The sequence below is a fragment of the Sceloporus undulatus genome, chromosome 1, assembly GCF_019175285.1.
Source record: "Sceloporus undulatus isolate JIND9_A2432 ecotype Alabama chromosome 1, SceUnd_v1.1, whole genome shotgun sequence".
NCBI classification, from domain to species: Eukaryota; Metazoa; Chordata; class Lepidosauria; order Squamata; family Phrynosomatidae; genus Sceloporus; species Sceloporus undulatus.
The window spans coordinates 339,739,962-339,754,178 of record NC_056522.1 but is presented as its reverse complement, the minus strand read 5'-3'; the positions used below and the strand labels follow the sequence as shown (position 1 = coordinate 339,754,178).

Here is a 14,217-nt window from a genome sequence, read left to right as displayed (position 1 = left end):
TACATCCATTCCTTTCAGCTTCCTACCAAGCGCCTCGTAATCCCTTTTGATGTTCTGAAGGCTGTGTCTTGCAGTATCATTAGTTCCCACGTGGACCAAAAGGAAGGGGTATTTGTCAGTAGGCTTGACCAGTCTTGTCAGCCTCTCTGTCACATCACGGATCTTTGCACCTGGAAGACAACACACCTCTCGAGACATCTTGTCAGGCCTACATATCACTGCTTCTGTACCCCTCAGCAAGGAGTCCCCCACTACGACCACACGCCTCCTCCGAGGCTTAGCAGCGACTGTTCCCTCGGGTGGGACTCTCAGGCTCCCCTGCTCTTCTCCAGAATGTGTAAAACTGCTGTTTTGGGGGAGGCTATATAGCAAAAATAAATAAATTAAAATAAATTAAAATATTTCCAGTACTGTAATTCACTAAAATAATTGTCACAAGACAAACAGGAATGATGTGATGTCACTTCCTGTCACCCAAAATGACAGCTGCAATAGCACTCTGCCGTCCACCAGAGCAACAGAGAAACCCAAAATCAGTTGATGTCAACTGCCAAGATCTAGAGCATCCCTACCCCTGGGTTAAGATGTGGCTCATATCTTTCCATAATTCCTAGTGCTTTCATTGCCCTGTTTCACTGCCTTGTTGCTTTGCACTGTATTTTTCATACACAAATTAAGGCCAGGTCAGGTTTTAAAACTAATATGTAAAATATTCAAAATATAAACTCTTTATTAAAAAAACCCAAAACAACAACAACAACAGTGCTTTAGATTTTGCACGTTTCCAGCCCAGGCTCACTATTTGTAGACTCACAAGCATACATTTCATGGAGAGAGACACTTTTCTGTCATCTTTCCCCACATGTCTCTATCAAGGCTCTTTGTTAAGGGTTTCAGCACAAACAACAAAGCTGCATGAGTTCATCTGATCGGAATCTGATCCACAGATGCAGCCCCCCCTGGAGCCAGCATTTTCTTGTTTCTGCACAGGGGGCACATCTTAGACATTTTCCACACCTTAATCTGGCTAGTTTCTGTCAACAGAGACATGGGAATGCCCCAGCCTATCCACAGTGATGATGTATGCGACACCTCATACTTCTGTCTAGGCACAATGAAGTTCATAGACTTTTTCCATTCCCAGCCGTTGATCTCAGGGTTGGAAACATGGGGAGCTGATGTGGGTCTGGGGGAAGGAAAGTGAGGTGTAAAGCACTTCAGAGGGTGCTGGTGGCTGTGTGTGGAGGACGGAGCAGCGAGTCTCATGCACATTCAGCACTGTGGTGAAGTGTGTCAATTCCTCTCTCAGCTGTTTGATCTCTCGGCGCAAAGCAGCATTTTGCCTTTCCAAGTCTTCGCTCTCCTTTAAAGAAAAAAGAAATAAGAATCAACAGACAGTTCAATGCCAGGAATGGCAGCCATGCTGGAGGTTAGGGCCACATTTAGCCACTGCCTCCCCATTTAGCCCCTGCCACCTGTGGTGCACCAATTTTGATTTAGCTGTATATTCTGGCTTTGATTTAGCTTTATTTTCAACTGATTTTCACTTTGGGAGATGATGAAAAGCAAGCAGAATCTCACTGATGGAGAGCATGGAGCCAAGTCTGAGTTCAGGGCAGTTAGAGAAATTGACTATATTTCTAACAGAAGGACTTATGGGAAACAAATTGATACTTGCAGCCAAGAAGGTGACAAATGCGTAGCTTGCATCCTGCTGTATACTGAAAATAAGGTAACAACTAAGCATCCTTTCTAATGCTCTGAAACATCAAGAGAAAATTAAGTTGCAAAGCCAATACCAGCTTCAGAGAAGGGATTTTCCTCAGGACTGCAGCAGCACAGCAAAGCATTAAAAATCCCATGCATATTGATTTGCATCTCTAGCCCACCCATCATAACACAGGGCATTTAACTTCAAATCTATTTGGTCTTGCATTGTGAAGTGCAGAAATTAAGTAGAATGGCCACATATGAAAGACGAGTGCTCTATTAGAAGGCATCCTCTGTTTGACAATGGGCTTCCAGTTCAAGTCTGGTTTATAAATAAAGAACCATAAGAAGTGAGAGCAGATTAAGAGTTTTAACATTGTTCATGCACAATTAGCTGCTGGACCAAGTAGGTACACAGGTCATCTGGTCACAGTCTTCCCAGTTATGGTATGATATATTGTATTTTTCTTTAGATTCTAGAGACAGATGTAGCAACTTCCAGGGGGAAGAAGTCAGTCTCTAGCAAAAATAGCAGTCCCGAACCACTATAAAGATTAATAAGGATTATGTCGCATGAGCTTTCACAAACAGCAGTCTACTTCATCAGATGCACACAAAATTAATCTGAAAGTTTATGCTGAATAAGCTAATATTTAAGATGCCAAAAGATTCTTTGTTGCTATTTCTAAATATGCATCTGCAAATCCATGCTCTCCTTTGCCTTCCTTTTTGGTGAAACATTTCTTGCTTTTGACAATATATTTAGCTCCTTTCCACCTTTGTCTAGATGAGCTACAGTATTCTATTTAATCCGTCTCTATAGGAGAGGAGGAACCTCATGCAACTCAATTAGCTTCTGTTCCCCAGAATCTGCAATTAAGATGAGGAGGAGAGTGTGTTTATGAAAAAAATTCTCTTGAGCAGATGAAGTGATAATCCCTAAAGTTGGCTACCCATGTCAGTTCCACCAGTCATGTTGAGACCATTTTTGTTTTGTCAGATTCTTTGATTTTTTCAGATTCACAGGAATTGTTACCATGAAATAAATTTGGGTGGCTGGATGGTCCACCTGAAACAAATGAAGAGAACCATTCTCAGCATTACCCCTTAGGTATGTTGGACTACAATTTCTCTATCTCCAACCAATAGTGCCACTGACTGTGCTCCCTGGAAATGATTTGAGTTATAGTCCCAACACATCTAAGGGTACCAAGTTTTTAAAAATTAAATTGGATTTGCAGAGTATGATTACAAAGAAAAAAACAGAAAAAATGAGAGAGAGAGAGAGAGAGAGAGAGAGAGTAAAAGGAAGGGGAAATACACAGCATATGAACAAGGGCTAGGCATATACATTAATAAGGCTGACCATATATCCTAAAATACATTTTTAAGCTGGAATCTAGTAGCTAAAGTAGTAAGATTTTCTGATCATTGGACAATAGATGATGAATATTTTATCTTTCCAGCTTTGGAGTGTAAGTCTTTTTGCAACAGTAGATGCATGCAGGAATCAGCAAAGTTGACCCTTAGGTAAATTTCACACCATAGGAATATAATTTAAAAGAACCTGTTCATCTGCTAAAACCAAATATTTTTCTAATACAAAATTAGCATGTTAGAGTAAATCCAAAGATGAGTAACAGCTGGAAACATCCACATCAAATGCCATTAGGAAGCATTATCTGCATTACATTGCCAATATTTCATTGAACTAGAGAGTTTCTGTCTAAAAGGTATAATGGCTTCCAATATACCTAAAAAATGCTTTTGCTGGGACAAATGTAGCTTTAGCTCTAAAAGAGGCGCTATATGTTAAAGCTAGTTCCGATTTCCATTGGATAATTTGCACAGGACAATCTAACTCCTTATTCCACTTAACTCTATTAACATCAAATGCAGTGTTTCTCAATAAACATTTATAAATTAGATCTGTTGGTTTCAGTTCTTCTGAGAATATGATTAATGTTTTCAAAGTCTCACTGTTGTCTGTCATGTGCATCTATCTACAAGGGCAGGACAGGTTAGATTACATTACATGGAGCCCTTTTGTAACCTAGGAACTCTTCCTTAGTTATGTGGATCTTGCCCTAACTGAAAAAAGATGAAAGGCAGCAAGACGATGCTACAATTTTCCATCTGAAATATATAATTTTCAGTTTTTTGCTTTGTTCTTGTTGTTGTTAACTGTCTTTGTGTCAACTTCAATCCATGGCAACACTATGAAATGAGAGATCTCCAAGTCACCCTGTCCTTAATTGTCCTGCTCAGCTCTTGCAGATTCATGACCATGGTTTCTTTGATTGAGTCTGTCCTTCTGGAATATGGTTTTCCTTTTTTCCCATTGCCCTCCACTTTACCAAGCATTATAGTATGAGTCATTTATTTTCATGATATAGTCAAAATACAACAACCTCAGTTTGGTCATCTTTGCTTCCAGGGTGCATTCAGGTCTGATATGCTCTAGGACTCATCCATTGGTCTTTAAGCGGCCCATGGTATTTTCAGAACTCTTCTCTAGAACCACATCTCAGATGAACTGATTTTCTTTCTATCAACTTTCTTCATTGTCCAGCTCTCACAGTCATGCATAGAAACAGCATGGAATCATAGAGTTGGAAGAGACCACAAGGGCCATCCAGTCCAAACTCCTGCCATGCAGGAAATCCAAATCAAAGCATCCCTGATAGATGGCCATCCAGCCTCTGCTTAAACACCTCCAAGGAAGGAGATTCCACCACTCTCTGAGGGAGTGTGTTCCACTGTCAAACAGCCCTTGCTCTCAGGAAGTTCCTCCTAATGCTGAGGTGGAATCTCTTTTCCTGTAGCTTGCATCCATTGTTCCGGGTTTTAGTCTCTGGAGCAGCAGAAAACAAGTTTGCTCTCTCCTCAATATGACATCCCTTCAAATATTTAAACAGGGCTATCATCCACCTCTTAACCTCTTTTCTCCAGGCTAAACATCCCCAGCTCCTAAGCTCTCCTCATATGGACATGTTCCAGACCCTTCACCATTTTAGTCACCCTCCTTTGGACACACTCCGTTTCTCAATGTCCTTTTTTTGAATTGGTGTGCCCAGAACTGGACACAATAATTCCAGGTGGGGCCTGACCAAAGCAGAATAGAGTGGCACTATTACTTCTCTTGATCTAGACACTATACACTGTAAGAGTCTTTGTTGTAGAATTCTAAGTATAACCTTGCTTGCATGAGAAATTAATGTAATGATTCTGTGATTGGTGCAGTTTCTTGTTCTCTCTTTGTTTTACCTTGTTCCAAATACGACAGGAAAAAAGGCATCAGAATCCCGAATTATCTGTTATGTTATATCACTTTACGTATACCTAGCTATGTAGCAAAAATGCTAAGAAACCCGTTTACTGAATTCCAAAGGTATGTAAAGGGACACCAGCAAGAGCATGCAAAATACATCAGGACCAACATACAACATTTACTAATGTGCATTCTGCATCAATGTGCTTTTCACACTATGCTGTACTACATAATAATGTAATAACAGCCCTCTACTCTGCTCCACTCAGTCACCTCTTTAAATCTATTTAGGAGAAATTTGAAGACCCATCTTTTCCGTCAAGCTTTCCCCCATGTGCCTTAATATTTTTCTCTCCTTCCTTGATGCACATTATTCGATCCAGCTATTTTGTTGTTCAGCTTTTAATGATATGGTTTTAATTGACTGTAATATAATGGTTTTTTAGATTCTCTTGTATAATTTTTTAATCAGTATGAGCAGTTTGTTTGCACTGTCGGGGATATATGTTGTTGTTATTATTTTATTTTATGTTGTACACCGCTATGATCTATGTAGGAATAGCTGTATATAAATAAATTTTCATTCATTCATTCATTCTACTGGATACAGATGTTGTGCAACTGTGCAATTCTAATTCTTGCAGACTTAAGACCACTTATGAAGATGGAAGGTCATCATCAGGATTCTAGCAAGTTTTATTATTTCTCCAATTATGACACAAGTCATGGTTGCTCCCAATTAAAGAATGGAAAAGTTACAACTTCCAGGATCTCTCCGGTAGTATGGCCATTGGCTATGGTGGCTGGGGAATTGTGAGAGTTCTAGTCCAGAAAAAGTAATATTTCCCAGCTCTGCTACCTCTTGCTACAATCTAAAGACACACTAGCTTTTATAAGCTCACCTGCATTTTTAAAAAATCGCTCATAATGAATTTGACTAGTGTGTTAAAGGAGTGAGACTATAATATGTGAAGTGGGAAAGAGTCTAAAGAGGTGAGGGTCATATCCTTTTGTCTAAGAGCTTTGTAAAATTTCCAAGCTGACTGACGTTTCTTCCTGTCAGCTCAGGCTCTGGGCAAACCCAAGTAAGAAAGCTGGCCGCCTGTAGATAGCAGATGACATTTGCTGCTCTGCCGCGTTCTCTCCCCAGCCGGTAACTTATGAGAAATGACAGCAGCATCATAGCCTCCACCGGAGGTTCCCACTGCCTCACACCAAACTTTTGTTGTGTACTTGTATTTTTCGAACAAGGCCACATACATCCTGACATGAGAGAGAAAGAGACGCCTTGGGGAGACAGGAGGAGGGAAGTGTCAGTAACTGCCATCTACAACGAGAAAAACCACCTGCCACAGGAAACTTCTGAACTGCATTAGAAGGAAAGTCTCATTCTTTTCTCTCAGCAGCTGGGGGAAAGCAGCCTTGTAATGGGGAAATTCATCAGAAGGGAAAGGGTGGGGAAGGAACCAGAAACTACCAGAAAACATTTTTTTATAGAGAGAGGACAAGGTTGTGAGGCCCAAGTCTAAATTAAGCCTGCTTCTACAAAACTGGCAAGAGTGGCACAATATGGTAGACTGGTGATAGATATCTTTCCAAAGGCACCAAAAGTCTATTGCTGACTGGCCGCATTAGCGCAGTACTTAAGGTTGCCAGACTGAAAACCAGAGAGGGCTCTTCTACATTAATAGTTTTGTAGATGGGGGAATTTCAGCAGGTGTTGCTTGCCATGTAATCAGGTAACAGACAACAACTGGTGAAATTCTCTGTTCTGCACAACCATTAAAAGGTACAGGAGCCCTCTCCAGATTTTACTTTGGCAACCCTGTCACCACCACCAATTCCATTGTCACTTTGAGTCATGTTTGTGTGCATGCGTGTATGTGACAGAGAGACAAAAAGAGATTTGCTATCCTGAAGTAAGCTAAGGAGTGACTTGTCACAAAAACAGAGCCGTCTTCAGAACCTGAGGTCATGAAAAGTTACTTTTGGACTATAACTTCCAGAGGTGGTGGCAATGTTAGAAAGAGGCATTCTGTCAATTATTATCTATGAAAGTAATATTTCCAGACTCAGATTTTGAAGTCAGTGCTCCTTTTGTGAGAATGTTGTATTTTACCAGAATACTTAGGGCCCTCCAAAATGAGTACTCTGCAGTTGCATTAATGGCATTAGCCCTTTTAAAATGGATCCAACTAGCAGCCAATCACAAATATGACTGATCTAGCCACAAGCCTAGTTCAAACAATGCACAAAGAGCTACAACTGTTCTTGGTCTGTATTACTGTATTCCAAAGTGCAGGTGAAAATTCACATGGCTGAATGGTTCCCCCAAAGGAGGAAATATCCCAGGGCACATGAAAGTAACATGTCAGACAAGACTAGGCTAGGGCTGTTCTTATTTGCTATGGGTGGGGAAATTTTTCTGTGGAGCTAAACAGAGACATATAATCCCCTACCTGCAGTCATCCATGAAGTAATACAGTCCAGGAACAGTGCACCACCCACCTGTTGTGTGAACTAGGTTTTGGCATTCAGCTTACCTGTCAGGGCTGGAGGGAGTGTGGGCTTTCATATGTAGTTGAACTGCAACTCCCATCAAGTCTAGTCAACATAGCCACTGGGGAGGGATGATGGGGATTATAGTACAATAACATCTGGAGAGCTTCATAATCCCCACCTCTGTTCAGTATCATCACCAGGATCCCTCTAACTAGAACAAAATGTATATGGCTGTATTCTGTATGAGTAATTGATGATTACTGTTAGACTGTGCTCAGTACTAGCATAACTATACTGTACATATGTCAGGCATGAAGGTATACATGTTCATCCCACTGCATGAACACAATATTGTGGGGTATGCCAACTCTATGCTCTGGGTAAGAATTTGTAGTATTGTTGTTAATGAATTTCTAAAAATATACTTAAAGACAGTTGGTGGTATCACTACACATATAGCAGAAATAAGTACTCTACAGTTTATAGAATCTAGTGATTTGCTTACTGGACTCCCCTAAATATAAGCATGGATAAATCCCCTCTAAATAAGTTCATAAGAGTTTAAATTTAGTAGGGCAGAATCACAAGTAAATTATATCCTCCCAGTGTCCCAGTCTGGCAGGGACATCATCAATTCATCTTCTACTGTCCCACTTGTTCAGCTGCTTCTAAAATGGCCGTTTGCCTCTCCTCCTCCCACTTTTCCCTTTCATCCTGATTTACTTCAATTGTTGTAAACTTGAGAGTTCAAAATGAAAGTAGTTTGCACTCAGTTAGCTCAACAGGGGAGGACAGCAGGGAGCAGAACCTTGCCCTTCCCAGGCACAAGCAAACTACTGCAGCCTCTCCTGGCTTATCTGTTCTTCCTCATTAACAACTTCTGTCATCTTGACCACACTCTGATGTTGCTTGGCCACCCATGTTCCGGTTTTCATCTGTGACATGTTGGCAGGTATAGTAAATATATCTCTGGGGGGTAAGAGAGGGAGACAATATTGGATGCATCATAAACTCATTTCACCTAGTATAAAAATGTTCCCTATTAATTTCTCCTCACCCAAACTTCACCAGAGTTTTCTTTAAGGCCAGTAGCCTGCTAGATTATGTTAGATCACAATTGCCAGCACTCCTGACTTTTTCCCTCATTGGTTTGAGTTAATGAGAGTTTGAACTGAGCAACATCTATGAGCCATAGGTCCCTATCCCTGGTTTAGGTAATGTCAGAAAATTTAAAAAATGCATGGGGGAATTTGGTGGGGGGCATTTAATTCTATGGTTTCCAGTATCTCTGAGGGGCTCCTGGGGAGGCTTAAGATGTACCCCCTTCAACACTGTCACTGGGGTTCGGCTCTACACCATACTCAAGACAGCTGACCAGTTTAGGTGGTGCAGAACAGGCTGTGTGGTGCACACAGCTTTTTCTTCCAGAGAGAAGAAAGGTAGTAGACCTCGAAGCACAGGAAAAATATTTGAGAGGCTGCCACTCAATAGCAGCCCCTGCTTTAGATAGCTGACACACTGTACCTAAATTAGGGCTGGACATGATCATGATCACTTTGTTTTCCAGTTCCAGTTAATTCAAGCTGTGTATGAATGAAGCCTGCTTTTCTTCCCCCTGCTTTTTGTGTGTGGTGAGACTCCAGTTGTACTTAACAGCTTCCATCACCCCCAGCCCAATTTTTTTAGCTTTCACCATGAAGGTTCAACTTATTCTGGACTGATTCTACTGTATGTAGTTTACACTGCCTGTGGTAGGAGTGAAACATGTAATATTAACTGACTGTAGTCTGATTCACATTGTTGAGGTAAACCTGTTTCCAGACTCTTACTACTTGCAGATGGGGTGGGTGGGTTCCCTCAGTAGAATGCCTCCCCACAGAACAGGATATTGTTGCAGGTATAAAACAAGAGAGGCTGTCTCCTCTCCTCACTTTACTATCTACACAGATCTTGATATGGCAGGCTGCTAAAGCAACAATGAGCTGAATTAATGCTATGAAGGGAGCTTTTCCATCAAGGTGTGACCAGTCCCACGATCCTCTAAATTCATTCTGAGGGTTCTTTGAAACTGGTCTAAAGAAGTAGGAATTATCACAATATAGCTCCTTGGGTTTTGCTGGTAGTTGTCTCTTCTGTTCATTTGTTCCACTGTTTCGGGATGCTACTTGTATTGACTTCTTGGATGTGCCCTAGAGCTTTTACAAAGTTTTTGTTTTGTTTTAAGTGAGAACTTGGGCACGCTTGGATGATATCTGAAGGGCAAATTCTATCCTCTTTTCTTTTTAAATTATTTCCTCAGAGTAAATAGTGTCATAATGCAAAAGGGCAATTTCACTGGTGCACTAATGCATTATAAGAAAAACATTAAAAAGAATGTGAGGAGAAGGAGACAAGCCTCAGAATTTAAAACAAACACATGATGCCCTCTCACTCTTTCTCAGCCTACTAAGAAGGCAATGACAACCCTCTTCTGAAAAAGTCTTGTCAAAAACCTCCTAAATTAGTATTATCATATGCTGGAATCAGCTTCAAGGCTAGAATCTGACTAACTATATTACTGAAGCACTTACCAAGTGCAAGGTATCTGCTTTTTGTGTCTGTCTCTGCCGGCTCTTCTGCGCTGCAATACGATTCTTTTCCCTTCTTTGTACTTTCCTCATGTCGTCAGAAGATTCCTGGAGGAAGAAAACCCCACAGAGAAGATTAAGACAGCAGGTACGATTCCTTCATGATGCCATCCCAAGAATGCTGCATAAAATAACTGTCAAGATTAGGATACAAAGTTGTTGGAATTAAAAAGTCATTTCAGTTGTGATCTCTTACTCGTGGCAGAATCAATTTCAGATTAATGAGTTCTCCTTCTCCAAGCTTGCCTAAATCCCTAACATATATCCAAAATCTAGTTCTCTCCCAATATACTGGACTATAGCTCCCATTATCCCCACTTAAGCTTCTACAGAAGTCACTGAGTCCATTGCTCTCCTCCAGAGTTTCTTGGGCAAAAAGTGGATGTGTGTCAATGCATCCCAAGGGAAATGGCATCCTCCATCTGAATGCCTAGGCTTGGCCAGTGTCAGACAAATGTTGCCACTCAGCAAAATTATGCTACCATCTCAAAGAATGACATTTGCTACAATTTCTGCAATGTTGCTCTTGTGCCATCTTGTTCCATTACTGTTCTGCTGCCACATTAGGTTGTTCTGTGTTGCCCTGCTTTTCTTTGGTTTTCATATGTGTTACTTAGATTTCACTGAAAATATTCCCCAAACCACTTCCTAGAATGCCCCATGAAAGTCCCCTAGGAATGTTTCTCTTTAGCTCTCAATGCTGTTTCTCTTACTGTGTATGTACACATGTGCCTTCCAGTCATGTGTCTACTTAAGATGACCCCATGAATTTAATAGGGTTCTCTTATGTACGGAAAACTCAGAGATACAGTGGGCCCTTGGTATCTGCTGAGGTTTGGTTCCAGGACACACACACACACACCGGTGATACTAAAATCCATGAATGTTCAAGTCGCATTAAATATGATGGATAGTAAAATGGTGACCCTAAAATGACAAAATCAAGGTTTGCTTTTTGGAATTTAAATCTTTTTTGGATACTTTGAAGCCATTGATGTTTGAATCCATTGATAAAGAATCCATGGATACAGAGCACTGACTGTAGTTTGCAACTCCCTTGGCAGTCAACCTTCCCAATTCTAACCAGGCCTGACCCTGCTTAACTTCCAAGATCAGGCAGGATCTTATGCCTCCAGAGTATTTAAGCTTCTCCATTAACCCACAAGACAAACTGAAGTGTCTGACAAGATAGGAAGGAAGTGGGGATTAGAGCTGTCACCTTCAGTTTCCAGCATGGCTCCTGTGGCTTTAGCAAACACAGGCAAGAATTCAGCGGGTGAAGGTTTCCTTATCACTTCATCTCCATGGTCAGCCCAACCATTAGACAAAGTGTGGCAGCCACCTCAGGCAGCCAGTGATAATTCATTATTTTTGTTGCTAGAGGATTGTGGGATTTTCTACATTTTGCTGATTCTTGGCTCCTATCCACCACCACCAACACTTGTGGCAATGGGTTTATTCACTGTTCACCACAGGCAGCAAAAGAACTTGGGCCAGTTCAGATGCCGCAGCCAACTTCACCTGTTGAATTTCACCTCTAGGAGCTGTACAGGGAGGGGAGGAAGTAAGACCTATAACATTAATTCAGAACCAACTGTCCAAATTGAGTACAGCATGGTGTAGTGGTTTGAGCGCTGGACTATTACTCTGGAGACCAGGGTTCAAATCTCAATTTGGAAACCCCCTGTGTGACCTAGCGTGGTGTAGCAGTTTGGGCATTTGGACAGTGATTCTGGAGTCCTGGGTTCAAATTCCTGCTTGGCCGTGGAAACCCACTGGCTGGCCCTGGGCAAGTCACAATCTCTCAGCCTCAGGGGAAAGCAATGGCAAACCCCCTCTGAAGAAACTTGCCAAGAAAACCCCATGATAAACCTTAGGGTCATTGTAAGTTGGAAACAACTTGTAGTTATCCAACAACAGCAAACAAGGCATCCAGATTGACAGCACCATGGTATAGTGATTTGGGCACTGGAGACCAGGGTTCAAATCCCCACTCAGAAAGCCACTGAGTGACCTTGGGTATGTCACACTCTCTCAGCTTCAGAGGGAGGCAAAGAACAAATCTGGCCAAGTAACCAATAGGTTCACCTTAGGGTTACCAACGGTCAGAAACAACTTGAAGGCACATTGGAAACAACAAACTGTCCACACTGAGAGCCAGTGTGGTTTGAGCATTGGACTAAAACTCTGGAGACCAGGGTTCAAATCCCCACTCAGATACCCACAGGGTGATCTTAGGCAAGTCACTAAGAGGGAGGCAAGGAACAAATCTGGCCAAGAAAATCCTGTCACAGATTTGCCTTCAAGTCTGTTCTGACTTATGGTGACCCATAAATCATGGGATTTTCTTGGCAAGTTTCTTCAGAGGGGTGGGGGTTGCCATTGCCGTCTTCTGAGGCTGAGAGAGTGTGCCTTGCTCAAGTTCACCCAGTGGGCAAGTTGGGCTTCCAAACCTGGTCTCCCTAGTCCTAGTCTAACACTCCAACAAGGCTAGCTCTCAGGTTCACCTTAGAGTTGCCATAAGTTGGGAAATGACACCCAACAACACCAAACAGTCACACTGAGAGACAGCATGGTGTAGTGGTCTGAGCACAGGACTACAACTCTGGAGACAAGGGTTCCAATCCTCCTCAGAAACCCATGAAGTGATCTTAGGCAAGTCACACTCAGAGCCTCAGAGGTGGGCCAAGAACAAATCTGGCCACGAAAACCCCATAAATCTGGAAATGATGTGAAGGCACCCAACAGCACCAAACGGTCTGAACTGAGAGCAGCGTGGTGTAGTGTTTGAGCTATGGACTATGACTCTAGAGGCCAGGGTTCCAATCTTCACTCAGAAACCCACGGGGTGCCTTCAGGCAAGTCACACTCTCTCAGCCTCAGAGGTGGGCCAAGAACAACTCTGGCAATGAAAAACCATAAGTTGGGCAATGGCTTGACGGCACCCACAACACCAGACTGTCCACACTGAGAGATGCGTGGCAGAGTGGTTGGATCGCTGGGCTATGACTCTGGAGACCTGGGTGCCAATCCCTACTGCGAAACCCATGGGGTGACCTTAGGCAAGTCACACTCTCTCAGCCTCAGAGGTGGGCCAAGAACAAATCTGGCCATGAGAAAGCCATAAGTTGGGCAATGGCCTGAAGGTCCCCAAGAAAAACAGCAGCCCCCATCATCCCCCTTGTGCCCAATGTACCTGTTTGCTGGAGGAGGAGGAGGATGCCTGGCTGAAGGTGCTGGAGTCGCTGCTGTCAGAGCTCCTGGGCATGGCTCCCCTGGGGCTGCAGAGATGCTGGGGCTGGGCTCCTTCCTCCTCTGCAGACTCTCTCTCTCTCTCTCTCTCTCCTTCCTTCCTTCCTTCCTTGGGCAACTTTCTCTCTCGGTGGCGGCGCCGATCTCCTCCTCCTCCTCCTCCTCCGCTAGAGAGCTGCCCTGGCTCCAGCCCTTCGAGTTTCTCGGAAGCAGCGAAAGGATGGACGGAAAGTCACGTGTACGGAAACTCAAGGCCAAAAAAGTTACCAGAAGGAAATCAGAAGAGTCTCAAAAGAGAAAGAAAAACAAACACCACCCCCCTCAAAAAAACACCCCGACCCTCTGGCTGCATCCCACTGGAGAAATAATCCGGTTTCATCCCGCTTTAACTGCCATGGCTCATGCATGGGTTCTGGGCACTGCAGTTGGTGCTTAACTTGTAAGCAGCTGTGAGTCCCAATGTATGTTTCTTTATTTTTATTTGGTTTCTATGCGCCTTTCTCCCAAAACAATTCAAAACATAAAACCATCTACAACAATATAAGACTGCATAAAAATTTCGGAGGGAAGAGGAGATAGATGATGATATGTGATGTATGATGATGTGAGTTCTTAGTTCTTTTTATGTTAATTAATATTTTCTTTCCTGCGCAGAGTTGTCCATGTCAATTTGTTCTTGGCGCATACAGTTTTTAGATCCAGTTTTCCTTCTCTCTTGAGGATGCGTCTGGTTTTCCATGCCCTTTTGGGTTTCAAAGTGGGTTTCAGCTGTCTGAGGAGAAGCACAAAAGGGCATGGAAAACACAGCACATCCCAAGAGAGAAGGAAAACGGGATCAAAACTGTATAAACCAAG

The 14,217-nt window shown here is 42.5% G+C and overlaps 1 protein-coding gene across 1 annotated transcript; it reads right to left on the bottom strand.

Moving 5' to 3' along the window:
- Positions 1-712: 712 nt before the first annotated feature.
- BATF (basic leucine zipper ATF-like transcription factor) lies at positions 713-13,527 on the bottom strand. Its single transcript, XM_042446889.1, has 3 exons — positions 13,307-13,527; positions 10,054-10,158; positions 713-1,363 (listed from the first exon to the last, which is right to left on the bottom strand). Exons 1-3 carry the CDS (start codon positions 13,376-13,378, stop codon positions 1,154-1,156), a joined length of 387 nt encoding a protein of 128 aa, XP_042302823.1. The 5' UTR covers positions 13,379-13,527; the 3' UTR covers positions 713-1,153.
- Positions 13,528-14,217: the final 690 nt, after the last annotated feature.